We start from the raw sequence: 25,369 nt of genomic DNA on the forward strand, positions 1-25,369 counted from the left end.
TGATAATACTGCTGACATAATGCTAATAATGCTGACATAATGATGTATAGAATACACACAAGAATAGAGAAGGAACAACTAAACATGAAAAACAATCGTAACTTTCCGTCATCAGCACGAACACCAACCAATAGCTTTTGCAGCAGAATAGTTACGGCATCTGAGAAAATCATAAAAACATGCAAATTAGGTAATAAGAGGGAAAATAAATTACCGAAAGCACAGTTGCCAAAGGATAATACTTTTTAAAGCTTTTTCCTTCTTTTTCTTCTTTGAATTTTAACATGCCTGGAATTATCTATATAGATAAAAATAAGTTGTTTGTGTGTCAACTCCGTCATGTTTGTCGACTGTCTTCTGACGTCATGTTTGTTGATGGACGTCATTAGAAGGATTGAGCATTATGACGTCATGCATGTATTTTGTATGTTTGTGTATGGCGTCAAATGCTTTGTATATGACGTCATTACAAGTATATAAGAAAGCGTTTCAAAGAGAAATTTTTAGTATAGATCTTAAAATGACAGAAGAAACAGCCGAGGAAGCTGCTCAAAGAGTTGATTCAAAGAGAAATTTTAGTATAAATCCTTCAATGGCAGAAGAAACAGCCGAAGAAGCTACTCAAAGAGTTAATACCAAAAGGCTTGCGGCTAAAGAACGCGAAACCGCGCAGTTAGATGAAAATCAACCTGGACAGGGAGAATCAAAACGTATCAAAACTAATGATAGTGATGATGATTGGGTTTGGGAGTTTGACTTGATTAAGGTCATCAATGCCTACCAGATTTTAGTTAAACAAACAAAGGTTCGGCGATATGTATTTCATAGTGACGAAAGACAAGCCAAGGTAAAACAAACCAAACAACTTGAAAGTGATAGCGATGATTAAAAAACGACGTTGAAAGGACTATTATTTCCCAGTTGCAACATCTTTTCCACAAAAATAATAATTGATTGCTTCTGTTCACATTTTCTGTTCACGTTCACAATTGTTATTTCCGCTTACAAAGCGCCTACTGCTGAACATGTATCTCGAGGAATCACAAGAACAACGTGAAAAAAGGCTTGCAGCTCAAAGAGATAATGCCAAAAGAAAGCGTGCCGAGGAATCACAAGAGCAACGTCAAAATTATCGCCTGGCATTCAGGTACAGCCCAGTCGATGATTATAGCTTGAGTTGATGTGTTCAAATCGGGACTATGCCTAAAATTTGTCCCTATTGCAAGGCCTTGAAATTTAATGGCAAAACAATAGGAATGCGTTGCGCTTCAGGAAAAGTTAAACTTCCTCAACTGATTGTACCACCAGAGCCATTGAAGACTTTATGACGTTACAGACCGGGACACCAGGAGACAAGGAATATAAATGACGACCGGGACACTCAATGAGAAATTACAGACCGGGACACAGGGACACAAATGACGACCGGGACACAGGGAATATAAGTGACGACGGGGACACTCAAAGAGAAATTACAGACCGAGACACCGGTCACAAATGACAACCAGGAGAGAGGAAATATAAATGACGACCGGAACACAGGGACACAACTACAACGGGGACACTGGAAGGGCACATGGGGGATATATAAATGACGACGGGGAAACAGGGAACATTCGATTAGCAATCACCATCAAGCTCAAGGGCAATCATTAGAAAAATGCGGTATCGATCTGAATACAGATTTTTTTCCATGGACAATTATATTTTGCATGTTCAAGAGTCGGTAAACCTGAAAATCTATTTATATGCACAGACAATGGGACAGCGAAGAATGTTGTATATTCGCAAGTTTTACGTAGTTAAAAACATATGTATATACTTATACCCTGAGGGTAAAACCTCCAGAGCATATTAGTCCCAGTGTTTTTTTTGTCAGGTTTTAACAATTAACTTATAATCTAATTACTGTAAGCTAGCAGACACTAAGCCAAATAATTTGAAAGAAAAACTGTGCAAACAGGCAACGTATAACAATTAGAATGATCGAAGAAGCGAAACCTCTTTTCCAAACAATTTTCCGTTCTTCAGGTGATGAAAGACGAAGTGTCCACAACATCATATTAGAAACCACGTTTTCATTTCAAATTTCATGGACAAACCGGAAAAATACCAACCAAAGAAACTGCGAGAAATTTTTTTTCAACACAGCAAGAAAAACAGGGTTTCTAATTGACTGATTCATCTGCCAATTTGTCTGTAAAGCACCAAATCGAAACACAGCTTAAGATAGCGCTTTTTGCCTGTTTGGTCATCAACAGGGCTATGAGACGCCATCTAGTCAAAGCAGAAGCAAAACAGAAAACAGAGACAATGTGTGGCACCTTTAAACGTAGATCACAAAGCAGAACATGTTGAAGAAAAGAATAAAACGATAGAGAAAACAACTAATTAGTGAACATTAAATCAAAAGGTTTGAGTTAAATATCATTTAATATCTTAAACTCGTCGGCAGATGTATAGCAAAAAATAAATATTGACATTTTATTTATATGCTATAATATTTAGAATAAGGCAAATGATCACCGACATTTTCCCAAGAAAAGTTTAGTTTCGATGCCACTTGATGTGTTTTTGTCATCAATGATCTGCAAATATTCATTCTATGGGAAATATTAAGGAAGAAATTATATAATAAATTTATAAGATTTTTTAACAATATATTGAAAAAAAAGTTTTCAATTGTCTGATTCATTTGGCGTTTTGTCTGTAAACGTCAAGTAGAAACACTACTTTTTTGCAAGTTTGGTCACCAACGGTGCAAGATGACGACACCTAGTCAAAGCGGAAGTTTCGTCTCCTCAGCAAAGCAAATTACGAAATAGAAAAGAGATGACGGCGTGCAGCACCTCTAAATGTTGATCACAAAGCAGAACATATGGTGAACATATCAAAGAAAAGAATAAAGCGATAGAAAACGTTGTTGAAATACTATTCATATAGTGTGATTACCAATAAATAGTAAAAACACTTCAACACATTAATTTAAAATTTTATTTATATGCTGCAATATTTAAACCAAAAGTAAGAATCACCAGCATTTTCCCAGCAGTCGGGTAAAACTTCGAAAAAAAAGGCCAAACCTCACCATTTGAACAACATGAATGATTTTGGCACCAAAATACTAAAACATTTTGCTTAATAGCATACACAAATTTGCCGTGCGGAAATACCTTTTTATTCAAGAAAAATGGGAAAAACCTCCAATTTAAATTTCTCAATTGAAAGGCCGTTTCCTATTTATTAAGCCTGGGTAAACTGAAAATGACATCGGCATTGAAAATATTCATCACTTAATAACCCATTAAGTGATGAATACCCCTAGATAAGGTCAAAAAAAGTATAAATATCATTTATAGCATTATAATAATATAATACATAATTGAAAAAAAATATATTATTCAAAGTCGTTTTCTATTAATTTAAGACCGGAGAGACCAAAAAACACATCAAAATTGAAAAGTTTCATCACTTAGTACCCCAGTACCTCATGTTTTTTTCAATTAGGTATTATATTATTACAATACCACAAATAGTAGTTTTCCGTTTTAAACCTAAAAAAATTTATCCCGTCTCCATTTGCAACGATTGGAAACCCTCCAGGGGCTTAGCTACGAGAAAAAAAAGGATAGAAAGGTTGGAGACCTCTGGAAAGATAAAAAAATTCATATTACAAGGCCCCATAAAAATTCCACATTTTGCCCGAAAAAAAAAAAAAAAAAAAAAAACACGATTTACCAGAAATAAAAAAGGGATAATTGGTAGTAAACGTCTTAAACCACTGAAAACAACCATTTAACTGGTCTATAATTTACAACTTTAAAAGAAAATACGAAGAGGGACGTGGGGATGTTCTTTGTAAGTGCAAGTGATGTATAAAAAGAAATATGAGCATCATAATAACCTTTAACATAACATCTAAGACGCACAAGAAATAGGCAAGAAAATAAACTCACGAATGGCGCAATCGCATTTTGTATTTATCCAATATAAAATCCCGTAGGCAGGTACTCCATTTAAAATTATAATGAGGCCAGGACCTACAAGAGTTGTTCAAGTAAATACTTCATTTACGTAAAGTAGACAGTAAGTAAAATCATAAAAATAAATAAATAAAATAAATAGAATAAAAATAAAATAAATAATAAAAATAATAACAGTTTTCAAACTACGTAAAAGTAGACAGGTACACCAGTAATAATAATAATAAGGACGCCAGCACCTACAAGAGTTAACTTAAATACTTTATTTACGTAAAGTAGACAGTAAGTAAAAAGAATGAAAATAAATAAATAAAACCAAAATATACCTACAAGATTTAAAGTAAATACTGTTTTTTAGCTTAATGGCCATTTTTAAGATAACTTGGCAAATTTCATCGGACAATAGACTACTTTTCATGTCATAAAAACTGACAATATGAATTTTAAACTGTTCAATTGACATCAAGAAATATCACTTATGAGCAAGGCCATCTTAACGGGGGAGAGGGTTGCCCGGTTTGAACCTCCTCCCCGAAATTCTCCCCAAAAAGAAAAAACACTCAAAGAGAAATTACAGACCGGGACAGAGGGATTATAAATGACGACCGGGACACTCAAAGAGAAATTACAGACTGGGATACCAGGACACAAATGACGACCGGGACACAGGGAATATAAATGACGACCAGGACACAGGTATTTAAGAATATCGTTCAAAGAAAAATTTTTATTGTAAGAAGATCGTTGAAAGAGAAATTTCTAATTGTAAAATGACTGAAGAACCTACAATGGCATACCCGAGGAAGCTGCTCAAAACGAATGTATTCAAGCCGAAGTAGCTGAGCTGGTAAAGCGTTATGTTTCAGGTTCTAGGTCCGAGAGGCTCCAGGTTTGAAAATTGGCTTTAGCATTAATACAAAAGAAAAAAAACGAAAAAAAGTAAAAACTACAAAAAAACTAAAAAGAAAATACTAAAAAAACTAAAAAAGGTAAAAAACTAAAAAAAAGGTAAAAAACTAAAAACTAAAAAAGAAAAAAAACTAAAAAAAGTAAAAACTACAAAAAAACTAAAAAAAAATTAAAAACTGAAAACGAAAAAAAAAAAAACTAAAAAAAGGAAAAAACTGAAAAATAAAGGAGAAAAACAAAACCAAAAGCCGGGACACAGGGAATATAAATGACGACCGGGACACTCAAAGAGAAATTGCAGACTGGGGCACTGGGACACAAATAACGACCGGGAGATATAAATGACGACCGGGACACTCAAAACTGAAAACTTAAAAACTGAAAACGAAAAAAAAAACTAAAAAAAGGAAAAAACTGAAAAATAAAGGAGAAAAACAAAACCAAAAGCCGGGACACAGGGAATATAAATGACGACCGGGACACTCAAAGATAAATTACAGACCGGGACATCGGGACACAAATGACGACCGGGACACAGGGAATATAAATGACGAACGGGACGCTCAAAGAGAAATTACAGACTGGAACACTGGGACACAAATGACGACCGGGATACTGGGAATATAAATGACGACCGGGACACAGGGAATGTTCGAGTAGCAATCACCTTCAACAAAGCTCAATGGCAATCATTAGAATAATGAGATATAGATCTGAATACGGATTGTTTTTCCCATGGACAATTTTATGTTGCATGTTCAAGAGTCGGTAAACCTGACAATCTATTTATATGCACAGACAATGGGACATCGAAGAATGTTGTATATTCGTAAGTTTTACGTAGTTAAAAACATATATATCTATAACGAAAAGAGAAACAACTACAATGGCGCGTGACTAATATGGCACGTAACGACTTACGCACGCGGGGAGGGGGGGGGGGCTTGGGGGGGGGGGGCGAAGCGCCCCCACCAACTAGGTGTTGGGGTGGCGCGATGTTGGTGTAACACCAACATATATATATATATATATATATATATATATATATATATATATATATATATATATATATATAACCAGCATATGGTAACACCAATACATATATATATATATATATATATATATATATATATATATATATATATATATATATATATATATATATATATATATATATATATATATATATATATATATGTATATATTTATGACCCACTTACATAAAATGTAAATAGTGGAGTAAACACAAACGAAAATCAACAACAACATTACAGAAAAAAAAAAATAAAATCAAACAGCATTAAGTCACCAAAAATAATTAAACGATAATAACGTTAAATAAATAATTTTAATGAAAAAAAAAACAAATTAAGCCATGATGAGGCGACAATCGCCGACACGCTGTTTCCGAAATCTTTTTGTGTAAACCATTCAGCCAGTCAGCTAATAAAGGATTACAAAGGAAACCTGGATTGTGATATTTCACTGACATGCCAAATTGGGAATCCAGACTGCCAATAAACAAATTTCTTTAAATCTCTTCTAGGAAGGACATAATAAGATATTTACTCCTTCCTTCAGACTCCTGACGCAAATAGACGAAATAATAGTAACTCAGGAGATTGAGCTCTCTAGTATTCTCAAAGATTCATGGGGAAACTACATTTTTAACAACTTGTGACGCAAGTTAGGTTCCCATGAACTGATGTAGAGTTTTGGTTACATTCTAGGAACTCCGGATTTCAGAAATTAATCCCGCTCTGAAAAATTAACTTGCTTCGACTGCAGTTTCAAGTAAGAAACGAAAAGCTAAAAAGTGCAAAGGAAAAGGCACAAACATGGAAAGGTATAGAGAGAGAGAGAGAAAGAGAGAGAAGTGAGTCTGCATAACATTAAATTCTTTACCTTTTGAGACGCGACATAATATTTTTTTTTTTTTTAAATGGCAATTTTTAAGAATGGATAGGGGCATGTCACATTTGTAAAGGTCTTGGCTACATTTTCAGTATAAGTCTATTTTTCTGTAATTGCAGATATTAAATACACCAGGAGTGGTACATCAAGACCCAGTAAGAGCTCTCATTTGCGCAAAGGTTTCGTTATAAATACAACAAAAAACAAATAGCTATGTACAAGTTATTCATGAGCCAATGAGCTTTAGTGATACGATTTAAATTCGCGGATCGTAATTTAGACATGTCGTAAATTACAATGTTGACTTATATACTCATATTACACAAGTACGTTAAATTACACAAATATGTAAGCATGAATACCGATTAATATGCACTAAGACTCCGTCCTAAATTCTAACAGCATTATAGTGCGCACAGGAGCCCAGATCTGAAAAATATATTTGGAGGCCAGATCTGAATCATGAACGTGGCACAAGTCACGCCATTATTGCTTTCTGGGGAAAAGGTTACGTTAGTGTGATGAAGTCCAAATATAAAATTTCCGCATCTACTTACCTGTTTGCCAAGGGTTTGCAATTAAAGCAAGTACAGTGAGTATTAGCGTTGCCAAAATAAATATGATTGAACAAATTATGGCCAGGCAATTAAAACGGTACTTATTGGGTTGCGTCAATCGAAGATACGGAATACAAAATACTGCCAATCCGATACTAAGCTAGAATATAGGAATAGACAAATAAGAAAAGAAAAGAATAGAAGAAAAGAAAGGAACATATCGTGCTTCACTATGTCAATGGTTATATTCAACAGATCAGTTGTCATAAAGTACAAAAGGCTAAAAATCATCCAGAACCATTGATAGCACAAAGGGAGTTGACGATTTTTGACATTTTAGTTAGCTTTATTTTTCTTTTCTTTTTTTTAGAGATACTGGTAGCAACCCTTGCGACAACTGGAACAGAAACCCGGGTATAGGTAATTTGTATCATTAAAAGTGGAGATTGGTCTAGAATGTTAGATCCTTCGGAGAAAACAATCAATTCAGAGGCTAAATTTATTTTTATTTAACATTTTCCGTTGAAGGTAACAACAATTTATAGTCTTTAATGAGAATTAATTGATTAATATTATTCCCATTCCACAATGGATAATATAAACCATAAGCAACTTTTTTTTAATTATAAGTAGAAAAGGACTACATTCCATAAATTACATTCATTCCATCCATAAATACATTCCAAATATTTTATGGGCTAATTTTGCTGTTATCTGACATGTTCGACTGGAAGTAGTAACAAATAATTATGATCATTCGGAATAACTGATTATTGAGTATCATTCCCGTTTAACACAATGACTAACATAAAGTAATAGGCGATTTGTATGATTAAATGTGCATAACGGACAAGATGTTAGCCCCTTTTACATATTATGAGTGTTTTAGGGGCTAATATTTGCTGTTATCTGCCATTTTAGACTGAAGGTAATAAAAATAGCTAATTATCATTCAGATTAATTAATTATTTGGTATGATTCCTGTTATAAGAAGAGGGTTCAGGTATTACTAAAAGTGCATAAAGGACTACAATGTTAGCCCGTTTAATATATTATAAGCGCTTTAGGGGTTCGATTTCTAAGTATTTTCCATTCTAGGCCGAAGGTCATAAAAATTATAAATGATCATTAAGGATTATTAACTATATGGTATCATTACTGTTCTAAGACAATAGATAACACAAAATATGGACGATTTGTAGAATTAAAAATACAAAAAGAAGCACAATGTTAGTCCATTTTATATAAAAGGGTTGTAAGGCTAAATTTGTCGTTATCTGTCATTCTAGGCCTATATAATGACAATCACAATAACTAATTATTTGGCATTCTTCCCATTCCAAGACAATGGTTGACATAAAATATGGGCTATTTGTATTATTAAAAATGCACATCAGACAAAATGTTATCCCCTTTATATGTTATAAGCATTTCATGGGCTAAATTCGTTGATACATTCCCATCAGGACTGAAGATAATAACAAATAATTAGTGATGTGCCGGGATAATTAATGATTTGGTATGATTTCCTTCCCCATATAATGGATAACATAAATATGGGCGACTTGTATTATTAAAAGTACAAAACTGACACAATGTTAGCCCTTTTTATATATTATAAGCATCTTAAGGACTAAACTTGTTGGTATCTGCTATCTTAGGCTGAATGTAATTATAAGCTAGAATAATTAATTATTCGGTATGATTTCCGTTTTAAGACGATGGATAACATAAAATATAGACGATTTGTATTTCAAAAATTTTAGAACGGAATACAATTTTAAATTTGTCAAAAGGGCTCAATTTGTTGTTAACTGCCAATTTAGGCTGAAAGTTATAGGCTAATTGGATTCTAAAATACTCAACGTAAATAAAAACATAAAAATTATTAATGAAAGATCTAAAGCCGAGCTGAGCAACCATGAGAAGACTTGGACAATAAACAAGAGCTAAGAGCTCATATGGCACTTGTAACGAGGCGAGAAGAGCTAAGAGCCAAGATATCATATGGTATGAGCTCTAACAAAATTCTATGAATCAATAGATCGATTTAAAAAGGAAAATAAGAGGCTTAATGCCGGTCAAGATTTAAAATAAGAGCTCCGAGTCACAAAGTCCTTCTAAATATCAAAATTCATTAAGATCCGATCACCCACACGTAAGTTATAAATCCCTAAAATTTTTTCTAATTTTTCCTCTCCCTTTTGCCCCCCAGATGGTCGAATCTTGGAGAACGACTTTATCAAGTCAAATTGTGCAGCTCCCTGACACGCCTACCAATTTTCATCGCCCTAGCACGTCCAAAAGCACCGAACTCACCAAATCACTGAACCCCTCCCCCCAACTCCCCCAAAGAGAGCGAATCCAGTACGATTCTGTCAATCATGTGTCAAGGACATTTGTTTATTCTATCCACCAAGCTTCATCCCGATTCCTCCACTCCAGGTGTTTTTCCAAGATTTCCCCCTCCAACTCCCCCCAATGTCAAAAGATCTGGTCAGGATTTGAAATAAGAGCTCTGAGACATGAATTCCTTCTAAAAATCAAATTTCATTACGATCCGATCATCTATTCGTAAGATAAAAATACCCCCAATTTTTATGTTTTCCAAGATTTCCGGTTCCCCCTCCAACTCCCCCGAATGTCACAGGATCTGGTCGGAATTTGAAATTACGACTTTAAAGCACAAGATCCTTCTAAATATCAAATTTCATTAAGATCTGGTCACCCTTTCGTAAGTTACAAATACCTCAATTTTCAAAATTACCCCCCCCCCCAATTCCACCAAAGAGAGCAGATCCGGTCCCGTTATGTCAGTCACGTATCTTGGACAGGTTTCTATTCTTCCCATCCAGTTTCATCCTGATCTCACCGCTTTAAGTATTTTCTAAGATTTCCGGTCCCCCCCAACTACCCCCCTCCAATTACGCTTGATCCGGTTGAGATTTAAAATAAGATATCTGAGTTACGATTTCCTTCTAAATATGAATTTTCATGAAGATCCGATCCCTCCTTCGTAAGTTAAAAATACGTCATTTTTTCTTATTTTTCAGAATTACCCCCCTCCCCAATTGAGCGGATCCGTTCCAATTATGTAAATCACGTATGCAAGACTTCTGCTTATTTTTCCAACCAAGTTTCACTCCAATCCCTCCAATCTAAGCGTTTTCCACCATTTTAGGTTTCCCCACCCCAAACTTCCCCCAATGTCACCAGATCCGGTCAGGATTTAAAATAAAAGCTTTGAGACACGATATCCTTCTAAATATCAAATTTCATGGAGATCCGATCACTCGTTCGTAAGTTGAAAATACCTCATTTTTTCTAATTTTTAAGAATTACTCCCCCCCCAACTACCCTAAAGAGAGCGAATCAGTTCCGATTATGTCAATCATGTATCTGGGACTTGCGCTTATTTTCCCCATCAAGTTTCATCCCGATCCCTCCACTCTAAGTGTTTTCCAAGATTTTAGGTTCCCCCCCATACCCCCCCAGATGGTCAAATCAGGAAAACGACTATTTCTAATTTAATATGGTCCGGTCCCTGATACGCTTGCCAAATTTCATCGTCCTAGCTTACCTAGAAGTGCCTAAAGTAGCGAAACCGGGACTTTAGGTTTCCCCCCTCCAACTCCCCCCAATGTCATCAGATCCGGTCGGGATTTAAAATAAGAGCTCTGAGACGCAATATCATTCCAAACATCAAATTTCATTAAGATCCAATCACCCGCTCATAAGTTAAAAATACTTCATTTTTTCTATTTTTTTGCGAATTAACCGCCCCCCCCCCAGATGGTCAAATCGGGAAAACGACTGTTTCTAATTTAATCTGGTCCGGTCCCTGATAGGCTTGCCAAATTTCATCGTCTTAGCTTACCTGGAAGTGCCTAAAGTAGCAAAACCGGGACCGACAGAATTGGCGACAGAATGTCACTTGGTTAATACCAAGTGCCATAAAAAACAAAGCCAAAAAACGGGGCACATTCACAGATGAAAAATGCATCACTAGTATTTCAACTACATATACAACAAGTTGACTTCACCGCAACCAAAGAAGAATTAAAAAACAATAAAAAAACGGCAACAAGAATTTAATGAAAGTAGAACAAAAAAAAAGAATCAAAAATACATGCGAGTTATTCATTCGAAATTAATGACTGAAACGAACAAAAGTAACTCAATTTTGTATCTAATTTGTAACTCATTTTAAATTTTTTTTTTCTTCGGAAGGTTTACCTTTACTCGTATTTTATTTTTAGTCTTGAGAAATTTAAATATTTATATGTTGCAGATGAAAACAACTTTTTTTGCTTTTTAGTGCATTTGGAGATTAAAGCACTAAAAAGGTTGTATATATATATATATATATATATATATATATATATATATATATGTGACATTTTCTTGATATTTGTTTGATCTATTAGGAAAGAAATGTATATCCTCTTTTATTTTATCCTAACAATTCCGATTCATGCTTCACACAAAGAGCTGGGGATGATGATGATAAATTTTATGTGGTGCCCAGAGGAAGTAGGATATCCCTGAGGGAAGTAGGCCTTGCTAAGACTTATCCAAAAATAAAATCCTACTAATGTTAATTTTAATCTTTATTCAAACATTGGCCGTCATGCCCAGTGTCTGGTGATGACACGGGGTATTTAGTCTAATACGCTACACAGACAAGATGAAATGAAAGTAGATGGCGTCGCGAAATGTGGCAAAGGATAATTATGACTGTGGGTGAAGATTAAGGGGAAGCGGACAATGGATAAAACTCGATAGTGACCACACCTGGGGGCATAAACAGTGCAGGGGCCCAAACCTGTCCTAGCCAAAAAGGAGACTGCTTTATCATTTGCCGCATACTCTCGTACATTATCAATGTGCACTGACAAGCAAACCCGAAAGAGGGTTGAAATGACGCATAGGAGGCATCACCGAGTTGTACAAACGCGAGATATGAAAATATGCGTATACACACTTGTATAGCAGGAAAAACCTGACGATAGAAAACTGTAAATCAATGAAAGATGTTAAAATCATGGACCCTCCACACCCAGGACGCTTGAGCATGAACTCTGATGTACTGCTGAACAGCGAAACATCTGGGTCAACAATTGTTGATCATATAGCATCACAACCGGTGCCCCTCAGGAAGGGTGCTATAAAGACCCAAGAGTAGCTAGCAATAGCTTCCAAATTAATAGTCGGGACAGGAGGCAACAATCTCCGTGGACACGTGAAGCGCCGACATGGCGAAAGAAAAAAAATTATTGAAAAGAAATCTGAGGTGCTAGACAGAAGTTATATTGCTGGTCCCTCTCTTTCTAGTGACGACTGTTACCTGCTTAAGCTGGTCCGAATCTTGCAGGTGGTACTCTCTATAAGAAATGGGAAAACAACAGCAGTGACCTTGAAACAAACAAGGAAGTCGTCTGTAGAAAGAGATAGGCAAGACCAATATAAAAACACCATGACAGAGGGGACATCAATAGTTCATCGAACTAGGCTTGAAGATGAAAGGAATGCCCCTTTGAAGATGACCAGGGCAAAAAAACGAGTAAAACCTCATGTTGCCTGCCCAAAAATAAGCTTTTCACAAGCTGTAAACTCATCCAAACTTATCCTCGGCGAACGTTCGAAGAAGAAGGACGTCCAAAGCATTGTATATGGCCTGGACGATAAAATCTAAAGCGGAACTGACTTCTGTCCTGATACTTCTCCACAAGACTGGGAGGAGCTTCATCAAGACGCGAAGTCAGGACGATAAACCAGATGCATGGGTAAAAGATGTAACTAATGATGCTGGATTCTGGCATGAAGGATATGCACTTCCATAGAAGGATTTTTGTGTAAATGACCGGTCATACGAGGCATTGGAAAGGCTTTAAATCTTATTGTTTTCTGTAACAGAAGATTAATATATCGAGGCATTATATCAAGGGAGATGTCTCATAAACGCACATGGCCATTAGCGCGGATTTGATGGAAGAAATTGTGAAGCGAGATTTCCAAGTCCCAAGTGAGATGAGGGAACATATGCTTCTCAGCCCGTTGTAAAAGAAAGTGGCTGAGATATCTTGTGTAAATTAGGGTATGGCTTTGCACTAAGGACAACCAAGTCGTATCTTCATCACAAACATTACTAAGTTCGTTAAATGCCGGAATAATTGTCACAAAGGCATCCTAATAAGGGTGCTGGCGAATATTCCAAAATTCATAGCAATAGTGCATAAGCCTTAGACTGTAGCAGAAATAGGCAAGGGAAACATCAAAGAAGCATGCTCCATAAACATAAAGAGGCAAGCACAAAATAAATAAAGAATTTGAAAATAGTTGAAAAAACAAACAAAAAAACAATGACTCGAAGGATAATAAGGATTGTCATCCAAACAAATGATTCCGGGGATTTGGATGGATATCCAGAAGGATAGACACTCCTTAAGATTCCTCCAGGTCCACTTAGGGAACGTCTCGAAAGCAAATTCTATGTATAAAAGATTTTCTTCATTTTTAGTTTTATTTTCATCCTTTACTCATTGAAAAAAAAAATACATGCTGTATTTTTTCCATACTTATTTTTCATTAAAGTTCAAGTCGAACTTATAGCGTAAAGAGCAGGGATTGAAAAGAGGGGCTAACCCTCCACGTATTTAGTACAATTTCTGTTCATGTTAAGTTTTAATTTCGTTGTTTACTTTTAGATGAAAAATACCTTTTTAATCTTAACTAGATACAACGGATAGATTCATCAAAAACTGACTTTATACAAATATGCGCTGACATGTTTAAGTTTAATTTTCTCACTTAAAGTTTCAGACGGATTGGACATTCCTACCATAAAATGGATATTTTACTCATTCGACCTATTTTTTTATTGCCAAAGATATCAGTCATGCATATGCATTGAACAACATTTAAAAAAAAATCGCCTACTGAGAATTCTAAATCACATACTGAAAATGCATAATGTAAAGTAGTTTCAGTTGGGCATTACTCCATCCATTAGCAAGTACTAAGTCACACTCCTACTTTTCCATTTCAAAAAGTAGTAACAGCTTTTATCTCAATCACACGAGAGAGAAAGAGAGAGAGTGAGAAAGATAGATAGAAAGAGAAAAAGAGAGAGTAAACGTAGTTGAATAGTGACAATGAAGTAACTATAGATATAAAGCGACTGAAAAGTAACTAATCGAATTAACAGGTAGTAAGCTCTGTGATTTGCCACAATTGTTATTGCCCTGCACTTATAAACGAACTTGAAATAAGACAAAATAGAAAGAATAAGAGATGTTTTTTATAAGAATAATAGAAAGTAAAGAAACAAAACTCGACACAAAAGGTTGAAATACAATACCAAAGAAAATTTTGCTTTAATAATACGTTTAGGTCCAAGGGTATCTACAAAACTGGGGGGTCAGGACAAGAAAAGACTTTCGAATCGGGTCCAAGGTTTTAGATAATACTTGTTAACTGGTAGGAGACACTGCCGGACAGTCAGTCAGTTCAAGTCCAATATCTCCAGAAATAGATGCTGTACAACCAAAGGGTTTAACAGTTAAAATAAACTTGTTGGACTCCAATAAAAAGGTTTGAGAGCCATAGCTAATAGGAGTAAAGCCAAGACAGATAGTCTGAGTGAGAGGCAAAGCTGCCATAACCCTTTTCCAGAATTGTATAAAAATTACGTCATTTCACTGGTTGATATGTAAAGAATTTTTTTCACCTAGCGGTAAAAAGATTGGATGTAAACGCGAATTGAAACACCTTTCTCAACAACGTCATACATAGAATACGTAATGTAAAACTGTCTGATTTCGCCATTGTTCCATCAATATCGGTAAGTGCTAAACCAAATCTCTAATTATTCCAAATTGGCTCCTAAAGTGTTTTAAAGCTACTTTTAAAAGAGACCAGAATAATGCATAGGAATTAAAAAGAAAATGGAAAGAAATGAGTGTCCTAACACACAACGACATATTAAGGTGGGGGAATAAAGACAAAGAAATAAACATAAGAAGATAATAGAGGTTTTTAAGAACAAAGCAAATAACAGGCAGAAAAAGCAAATCCGTCTAACAGGCAACAAACCAGAGATCTACCGCTATTTTAATAGTTTCATTCTTCGTAAATAGGTTTTTTTTCTACATATCTCTTCGTGCTAATACTTTCCTTTGATTTAAAAAAAAAATAATACGGAAAAAATAGACTGTGCACATCATACTTTTTTTTCTCTAATTTAAAAAATTGCCTTTATACATGAGGGATTTCCAGTTCAGATTAACCAGAAGGACCTCTGCCGTCTTGGCCAAAAAAATGGGGTATATAATTTCACACTTTTCTGAGCAACCTTGTGGCAGTCATAGCAACCCCAACTGAGAAAAGCAAAGTATGAATCTCTTACCCTGTTTCAAATGTGGATTTTTAACTGTTTTAATTAACTATTAAAAAATACTGGATAGAAGAAAAGGAGTAATAATACATATACATTAAAGCCTTCATAAAAAAGGGAAAAAAATACAGAGAGAAAAGAAAGACTAATTGTAACTTACCCAAGTTGCAGAGCCAATGGTGATTATCAGCAAATCTATATTTGTCACCGGAAGGTAGCATATTGACAGTAAAGCCTAAAAGATACACTCATAAGAAATTTGAATAAACAACGGAAACTAAAAGGCGACCCCTACCTATCACGAAATCATAGATACTCCATTCAACTTATCGCGATTTATGCTGCAGAGAAATTTGATCTTTGTTTTTTTCGTTTATAGTGGAGCAAAATAGTCCCTACAAGTGTTTTAGCATACCTGCTAGGAAAACGCTAAATATTATTTCAAAGGAGCTACCATTGGATCAATTTGGCCACATTGGGTTCTTTGTGGTGCTACTCGCTCTGATTGACAAAGTTGCCAACAAAAGGGGCGTAACATATCATTGTTCTTTCAGCCAAATTTCAACGCCAGACCGAAGATTCTTGACAACTCTCGAAGATGACCAGTCCCCTGCGAGAAATAGCTAATAGGCCCCTTGTCTTTGTGACAGTCAGCCGAAACTGAGGCTCACAAAATGTTTTGAGAGATATTAAATCCTCTTAAAATCAAAATAAAAAAATCTGAAGTTACTACAATATATGGCTAATTTTACTTTTCCGTGTAAGCGAGCAGAACTGCAGCACAAGGCCAATTAAAATTAATATAACTATTTAGAATAATAATAAAAACAAAAATGATCCATCAGTAGAACAAGAGATGCAGTCGCGAAGAAAAAAAACTTTTAGATGCCTTTAACAGGAAACTGAATCGTTCTGTACACTATAAAAAATAATTACCAACATCTGTCGTATTTGGTGTCTATACAACCGAGTATTTATTAGTGTCTCCGTGAACTACTAAGAAACCATAAGGAGAAAAAGAAGGGGAAGGAAAGAACGTAAACCTTATGTTTTCATAAAGTACACCCGAAACATTGCTCGACACGCAACAATACTTAAGAAGTAAACATACTATTTAAATTTTTTTAAATTAAAATCTTCAAGCTCGGTACTAAGACCCAAAATCAGCAGGAAACACTAGTTATTAACTTTTGAGACATCCAGCATTACGATTAAAACGACATTCTTTATTTATCCATTCCAAATGGAGTGCCCAATATGACCCTATACCCACTTCACTACCTGCCACTATACCATACTACCTGGTAAGCAGCAGTATAGACGAACGATAGAGCTGTAGAACTACAGAGTAAGAGCCTTATTCGTAAAAAATAATGCACTAAATTTATTTTCAATATAAAAATCAATCATTGCCTATTTGGCAATGATTCAATGATCTCAAGCCGCCTTTTTGGCGGCTTGAAGTTCACAAAAAAAAGAAATAAAAAATTTAAGTGCATAATCTATATGGAATATGGTGAATGTATATAAAGCCCGCATACAAAATCTTGAACTCAGTTCTTCCACAGAAGTATCATAGATACCCCCATTTTCCCCGAATGAAAATTGAGTTCCAAAATTTTTTTGAAAATTAACTGAAAATTTTTGAGAAATTAATATATTGTCAAAAAAAGTGAAAATCTTATCTTCTTATTTCATTCCTTCTGTTATATGTTGATAAATTGTTGCTTTATGGCATACCAAAACATTCATCAAACAAATTTGACAGTTTATTTTTGCCTATTTTTTTAGTTAGCGTTATATATACTTAATTTTGAATTCCTGGTTTAAATCCCGTTTTTTCTGCGTTATTACTTATTTATACTTTCCCCCTTTTACGGGTCGTCCAGAACACGCCCCCATGCAGCAGTGTCAATTTTTTTGCGTGCTAATGTTTTTTCTTCCTTTTTTTGCCTTCGCTCATATTTTTGTGACACGTTCTTAATCAAAGTAAAGTAATTTTATGTATTCTTTGTTGTATTTATGGATTCCTTTTACCTAGCTTTTCTGTTATACACTAAAAACTAGCGGATTTTTTTCTGTCTTTCTATTAAATAATTGAACAACAGAAGATTTAAAAATACGTTTACACAAAAAAGACCTTTCCACCACAACCTCCCTTTAATAGCTTCTAGAGATTTAGAGCAGATACACATCAGAGTGATTAAAAACTCTATATATATAAATATATATATAACACCCAATACAGACTGTAAAAAGGGGAGGATAAAAAAATACAAGCGAAAAGGATTTATATAAAAGGAGACACAGACAGACGCACACGCGTCAACTCAATACACACAAAAATCAACACTAAAACTCACATCAGAAAAAGGTAGAAAGGTAGCTCACATCAGAGAAAGACTATTCATCAGGGAATGAGTCGGATTGAATTATAAATCTAAAAACTAAAGCATCCATTTAAACATAAATTTTAAAAACTTCAAAAAATCGTAATATGGACTTTTATCGTGTCCAAATACGAAAAAAAAAATGTTTAGAACATATCGATTTAGAATAAAAAGAGAATATTAACAAAAGTAAAAAACAGTGAAGAAATTTGTTTCCGTATAGAACCCATAAAAAACCTCTGAGCCGGAACCAGAAAAAAGAATCCTACTCCTCTCTATATCTCCCTAAAAGCACGGTTACGATAACTGCTCAAATCGAACTGATGGTCTAGAATATCGGAAGAAGGTTCTTTTAACCAAAATTGTAAGTGATATAGTATCCTCTTTATGAGCTGAAAATTAATGGCAGGAAACAAAGATTTGCCCTTTTAGTCCTGGGTTTTATAGTGGCGAAATATGATGTGAGATTAACATTCCAAATAATTTTTCTAATGAGGAATATTGTAATATAAAGACTTTTAGAGGACGACTTAATTAACTAAGAAGGAAAACTACGATTCCACAAGAAAAAGGCTATTCAAGACAACCTTTTCCTTCTAACAGCTTCTAAAGATTGATACTAATTGAGAAAACGAACAAAGGCTTTGACGCAAAAGGGATATATTTTTCTGACAGGATTTCTTGCCTGTATTCTGGAAAAAGATTTGATTTCCACTATGAAAAACAGACCTTGTTCTTTCTTTTTAATTTCAAGCTAGTCTTTCTACCATATGAAATTTTTTTTCCACATGGGATTGAGGGTTGCCATTTTTAATTAATTAGATTTGAATACAATAAAAAGACCCACTTTTGAATCAATTAGAACTACAATAAACCACCTTCCCACATACGTGCCTTAGTTTATTGGCACGACTTATTATACACAATTAATATTTTTAGATATATTCCTAAATACGATTTTCGAGTCAATATAAAAATGTCTTCAAGGGAGCAATTTTTTCAGCTTAGTTGAAAGGTCCAGTAACTATGCCTTTGAGGATAACATAACCCCATAGCCCCTAGGGAAATGTCTATAGGGCATGAAATTTACCCAGTGTTAACGTGTAGTATTTGCTATTAGAAGTACACAGACATTTTTCAGGAGGGGGAGGAGGAGAATTTTCTCCTGAGGAGAGCTTTCAAGGGGAGAATCTTCTGTTGGAAAGGAAGTTTCAGGGGGTGAACTTTTCAGGGTAAATTTTAAACTTGGTAGAATTTGCCAAAAATTCCTATATGAAATAATTTTTGCTTTACTTTTTCTTTGCCGAATTAGTTATGCATGCGGAGTTGTTCAGGAGAATTGCCCGGGAAAACTTTCAGCGGGTTAGAATTGTCTAGAGGACATTTCTGTAGGGAGGGATTTTCCATAGGTGAAATTCTTCATAAGGGAGTTTTACGCGGGGTAAGTTAATAAATATAATCTTTTTTAACGGAAAGTAAGTATCAACATCAAAACTTAAAGCGAAAAAAAATTAATACGTATATGAGGGGGTTGTCCCCTCCTGAATACCTCGCTACTCACGTTAAAGTCAGACATTTGTCCCAATTCCTTAAGAACGAATCCTGAAACATAAGTGTCATTTAATAAAAACAATAAGAATTTTTCTGTTTTCAGAGAGAGGTTTTGAGAAAGGGGCAACCCCCTTCACGTACCCAATAATTTCTGTTCGTTTTAAGTTTTGATGTTGCCCCTTACTTTCAGTTGAAAAAACAGGCTTTTTAAACAATTTAATTTCGACCCTCAAAATCAGTCCCAAGTATTACAGACTTGCTACTTGTCCTGTAATAATAATACAAATAATAATAACAGTAACAGAAACGTCGAATCGACACCCTTTGACGTCGATACGCGGGGGGGGGGATATCTTTTTCTTTTATCCTTCTTCCATTAAAAGACAACAAGTTTCGATATAAATTTAAACGGACAGTATCAGTATGCTGACAGTAGCAAGTATGAGTTTTATTCACGGATCAAAAAAAAGAAGAGAAAATAAAGATGCGTTTGAAAAATTAAGCTTTTCAATCTTTTTAAGTTCAGTAAGATAGCTAAAATTGTCAACAAGATGACACAGAAATTTTCTCAGAAGAACAAGATAAAAATAAAATTTAGCAGCTAAAGACCACAAAAGCAGTAATTACAACCATATCGTGTAATGCACATGGAGTAATAGCCACCCTCAGCCGAAATGCTGAAAAAGCTGTTGTGAGTTATATTTTTCGTTGTTATCAAAAAGTTTACCACCATAGTCTCAATTGAAAAATAGATTTAATATCAATATAGGACTGAAAATGTTTCCCTTTGAGGAACTCCAAGATCTTGAAGGAGATAAAATAAAAGATAAAATAAAAGAAATGAAATTCGAGAATGGGTTTTTTAAGGCCATCGAAAATACTGGACGAAACCAATATTTCTGGAAGATAACTGCTTGCCTTTTTCAGCGCCGAGGTCACATTTTCTGAACGAAAACATAAAAAAAAAATCGATTAAAAACAAACAACGCAGAAAGCCAAAAAAAAAAGGATATAAACCTAAAAAAAAGGTAAAACAAAAAAATAGAATAAATATTTAAAAGCCAAAAACCCTCATTTAAAAAGCAAACCACTGCCAATATCAACAATTAACAAAAACAATGTCACTCGCTTAATGCTAAATAGTAACTAAATTGGTGAAGATTCTTTCACGCGCTTAATAAGTGGCCACAGTTATCTACCTAAGGAAGAAAAAACTGCATCAAAGGTTGTCTAATTTTAATCAGAGCTTTTTTTGCGATTCTTCTGTGACGCAGTTTTTTTTCTCGGAATATTCTGGAATATTTTGGAAGTTTCTTTCCAGGAATATTTGTCTTGTTTCATCCAGTATTTTCGTTTCTTTAATTTCTTTTCTTACAATGTTCCTAAATATCCTATTTTTTAATATATATTTTAAAAAAGGATCAAAGAAGAAAAGAAGAAAAAAGCCAGAATAACCAAGACAGCAGGTGTTGATGTCATTCTGAAGACAGTGACTTGTTTCTAGAAAAACAAGATGAAATGAAACTTTTTGGCCAATCTTCATAAAAGCAGTAATTACTACCAAATTGTGCAATGCCCATGGAGTAATTCATTGTTAGAAAAATTGCCGCAAAACAAGCAGTGAAGCAAATTTTTCGCTGCTACTAAAAATTTATAAGAAAAAGCTTAAATAGAACACAGTTCTTAACACAGAAATGAAAATCTACCTCTCAAAGAAACTGCAAAACCTTAAAGGAGGAACAAAACAAGGAGGAAGAGATAATAAAAGGAGGAGATAATCTCCTCTTTAAGGAGGAGATAATAAAACCCAATAAATCTTATACGACTATCTTATATTAGCCAAAGCTTATATTACTTATATTATTATTATATTACTTATATATTATTACTTACTTATATTATACAAAAAAAAAACTCACAAGAACTATGACAGCGGGCGTTGGCGTCATTCTTGATACTTGAATCATGCTTAGAATTTTCGGCATCTGTCCTTTCAAAGCCCCAGCATAGAACAGCCTAAAAGGAGTCTTGTTCATAAATATATGTATTTTGAAGATCCATATAAATGTTTTATTACATTTACATATAACAATATATAACATATATATAATACATATACATATATAATATAATACATATATACATATATAATACGTATATAATATACATATAACAATATTATTTCATATAAATTAGATTATCGGTAAAATTCAGCCAGTCAATCTAAAAACTATAACGTTGATGTTATACAAGCTGTGATGAGACAATGCGGTTGATTTTTGGATTCTCAGAAGAAAGTATGCGTTTTTACCTAAAGACAAGTGACTTTTATCTCATTGCAGAGAAAATTGTTTATTTATAACTGTATAAAAATTGTATAAAATTGTTTTATAGAACCATTCGTTCACCAGCATCAAGCCATCAAGCAAATTTCTGAACGACAATTTCGGACGACAAACATGAATAATTAATATTCTTTTATGAACATTTTATTGTGACAACATTATAAGAATAGCCAAAATTAAAGTACAGCTTTTTTTTACAACTTACAATCAAGCTGTTTTTGACCATTCAACAAAGGCGACAAAGACGTTTTTCCAAATATCTCAATTAATTCACTAAAATAATATACATAAGTAAGTAGTTAATAACGCGGAATCAAAAACGAATATGGAGTAAAAAACGAAGAAAAAACAAAAGCAAAAACAAAACAAATAGATAACCTACAAGGAATTCAAACAAACGCACGACATAAACAACTTTACTATGTCCACCGATTACACGTCGGGAAATAAAAAGCCGAGAGGATCACTGGCGCTCTTCTTTTTCGGAGCTCTCAGATCTTTAGCAATGTTGCCAAGCAGCATTAGAAGTCGGCAAGTCCAAAACGAAAAATAATCTTTCGATTTTTGTACCATTTTGGTAAGTATAGTAAAAATTTGCAGTATTTAAAATTACGTTTTAACTCCTTATTCCGTGATAAAGGCTTGAAACCAGAAAGAAACAGAATTATTGGAAAGTGAAAACTATCAGAAAGTTTACACAAACCTCGACGGCTATAGCTTACACAGTTTGGCCAGTGATTATTTCAAATTGGTTTCATTTTAATAAAATTTTCCTAACTTTAAGAACGCTAGAGTTCTTATTTTGGGTATATCAAATGCTTCAAATATGCCATTTCTAAGATGAGGCAAGCATGCCCTTAAGGAAGATTGTCGCTAAGACAAAAGTATAGGCTAACATAAACTGCCAGTCGCTTTCAATAATCGTGCACAAAAGGTGGTGTGCGCCACGCTGATGCAATTCTCCCGCTCCCAGATTTACGTCAGGTCTTGGCAAGAAGTTTTCTTTTTAAGTTAAGTATAGCCAATACTAGTTAGTCAATTACTATCTGGACTGATGAACATTTGTTTCAAAGAACGAAATCATACGATGTTTCATTTTAAGGTAAAAAAAAAAATGTAAAAAAACAAACAACTAATTTATCAGCCTTCACTCAACAGTATTCAGTAAAAAAAAAGGGGAGGGCTTCGTAGTTTCTTCTTTTGAGAAAAGAATAACAAAGAGTTGATAAACTTACTTTTGGGAAAGATTTTGAAATGTCAGATAACTTCCAGCGCTTGGAATCTAGGCATACTTTGTGACTCACACCATTCTTTTAATCTTATATTAGTAATTAAGCTAAAAAAAAAAAAATGAAATTATGCCGAATTCTTACAAAATTCATATTTTAAACATTTAAAAATATTTATTGTTCTATTAGTTAGTTGTTACGATTAAATGAATCTCTATTCAAGTATCTAAATTTTGTGGCTATTTGTAATCAAAAGAAATTCTTTTTTTGCTTCATGTTTAACTACTCCTTTGTTCAACCCTCGTAAACACTGTCTTCCTTTTAATAAATACTAACAAAATTAATCCAAATAAATTCAAATCCACCAAAATTCTAGTTCAAGAAAAACAGTTTGTTTTGTGTAAATATCGGAGATTTGAGTTTTAACTTTCGTTACATGGCCTCTTTATTTGTAAAATTAAATAAAAAAAACAAGTTTTTTAAATGAAAGTAAGGAGCGACATTAAAACTTAAAACGAACAGAAATTACTCCGTATATGAAAGGGGCTTTTCCTCCTCAACGCCTCACTTTTTACGCTAAAGTTTGACTCTTTCTCTTAACTCTACTTTCTAAAACAGTAAGAAACTTTAGCGTAAAGAGCGGAGCGTCGACGAGGAAAAGCCCCTTTCATATACGGAGTATTTCTGTTCGTTTCAAGTTTTAATGTCGCTCCTTACTTTCATTTAAAAAAAAACTTGTTTTTTTGTTTAATTTCTGGACGTTTTTGAATTAATGCATGTTTTGATCTTGGCTCTCCACACATAAATAATTAAAACGAAATTTGCATATTGCTTTTTTTTTGGTTGAATGGCCTTTTCATAGTTTTAATCGGAAGATTTTGAGAAAAAATGAGCGAGGGAGGAGGCCTAGTTGCCCTCCAATTTTTTGATAACTTGAAAAGGCAACTATAACTTTAAATTTTTTACGAACGTTTTCATAAGTAAAAAATATACGTAACTTACGGATTAACTTACGTAGCGAACTTCTATATTCGTATGTTTTTATTGCATATATGAGGGGGCTCACCCCTCTTCGATACCTCGCTCTTTGCACTAAAGATTAAATTTTGTCCAAATTCCTTCAGAATGACCCCTGAATCATAAAGGCCGTAGAATATAGTTGAAATTATAGTTATGAAATTATAGTTGAAATAGTTGAAATTACTAAAAATACTTTAGCGTAAAGAGCGAGGTATTACGAGGAGGTAAACCCCTCATATGCGTAATAATTTCTGTTCGTTTTCAGTTTTAATGCTGCTCCCCACTTTCAGTAGAAAAAACTTCTCATATTTATTTTTTCATTGTTTTCTTAAATAATGCTAGAAAATTCTGCGCCCCCTCCACTGAAAGTCTCTTCCTCACATGAGAAGTTCCTCCATGGAAAGATCCTCCCACTTAACCCCCCTCCTCAACTCTCCCCTTACAAACAAAAAACCTCCTGAAACGTCTGTACACTTCCCAGTAACCATTATTATATGTAAACACAGGTCAAAGTTTGCAACTTGCAGCCCCTCCCACGGGGACTGCGGGGGAGTAAGTCGTCCCCAAAGACATAGTTATTAGGTTTTTCGACTATGGTGAATAAAATAGCTATCTTAGAATTTTGATCCGGTGACTTTGGGGGGAAAATGAGCGTGGGGGGCCTAAGTGCCCTGCAATTTTTTTGGTCACTTAAAAAGGGCGCTAGAACTTATAATTTCCGTTAGAATGAGCCCTTCCGCGACATTCTAGGACCACTGAGTCGATACGATCACCCGCTAAAAAAAAAAAAAAAAAAAAAAAAAAAAAAAAAAAAAAAAAAAAAAAAAAACACGCATCTGATTTGTCTTCTGGCAAAAAATGCGAAATTCCAAATTTTTGTGGATAGGGGCTTGAAACTTCTACAATAAGGGTCTCTGATACGCTGAATCTGATGGTGTGATTTTCGTTAAGATCGTTTGAATTTTAGGGGGTATTTCCCCCTATTTTTAAAAATGAGGCAAATTTTCTCAGGCTCGTAACTTTTGATGGGTAAGACTAATCTTGAAACTTGTATATTTAAAATCAGCATTAAAATG

General features: G+C 34.3%; 1 protein-coding gene across 2 annotated transcripts in view; it reads right to left on the reverse strand.

The window, feature by feature from the left end:
* LOC136038518 (cystine/glutamate transporter-like) overlaps window positions 1–23,382 on the reverse strand; it is a 35,504-nt gene extending 12,122 nt beyond the window's left edge. Inside the window, exons 1-5 of one of the 2 annotated variants that reach the window (XM_065721620.1) lie at window positions 23,280–23,382; window positions 21,619–21,715; window positions 15,919–15,993; window positions 7,364–7,523; window positions 3,957–4,040 (exon numbers count right to left, since the gene is read on the reverse strand). In XM_065721620.1, the coding sequence (XP_065577692.1) occupies window positions 3,957–4,040; window positions 7,364–7,523; window positions 15,919–15,993; window positions 21,619–21,684 (385 nt within the window). In that variant the 5' untranslated portion in view covers window positions 21,685–21,715; window positions 23,280–23,382. Of the gene's footprint in view, window positions 1–3,956; window positions 4,041–7,363; window positions 7,524–15,918; window positions 15,994–20,768; window positions 20,847–21,618; window positions 21,716–23,279 lie in introns of those variants that run through there. The other variant, XM_065721621.1, reaches the window with a different exon arrangement.
* Between the last annotated feature and the right edge of the window lie 1,987 nt (window positions 23,383–25,369).

This window comes from Artemia franciscana, chromosome 18 (genome assembly GCF_032884065.1).
Source record: "Artemia franciscana chromosome 18, ASM3288406v1, whole genome shotgun sequence".
In the NCBI taxonomy this organism is placed as follows: domain Eukaryota; kingdom Metazoa; phylum Arthropoda; class Branchiopoda; order Anostraca; family Artemiidae; genus Artemia; species Artemia franciscana.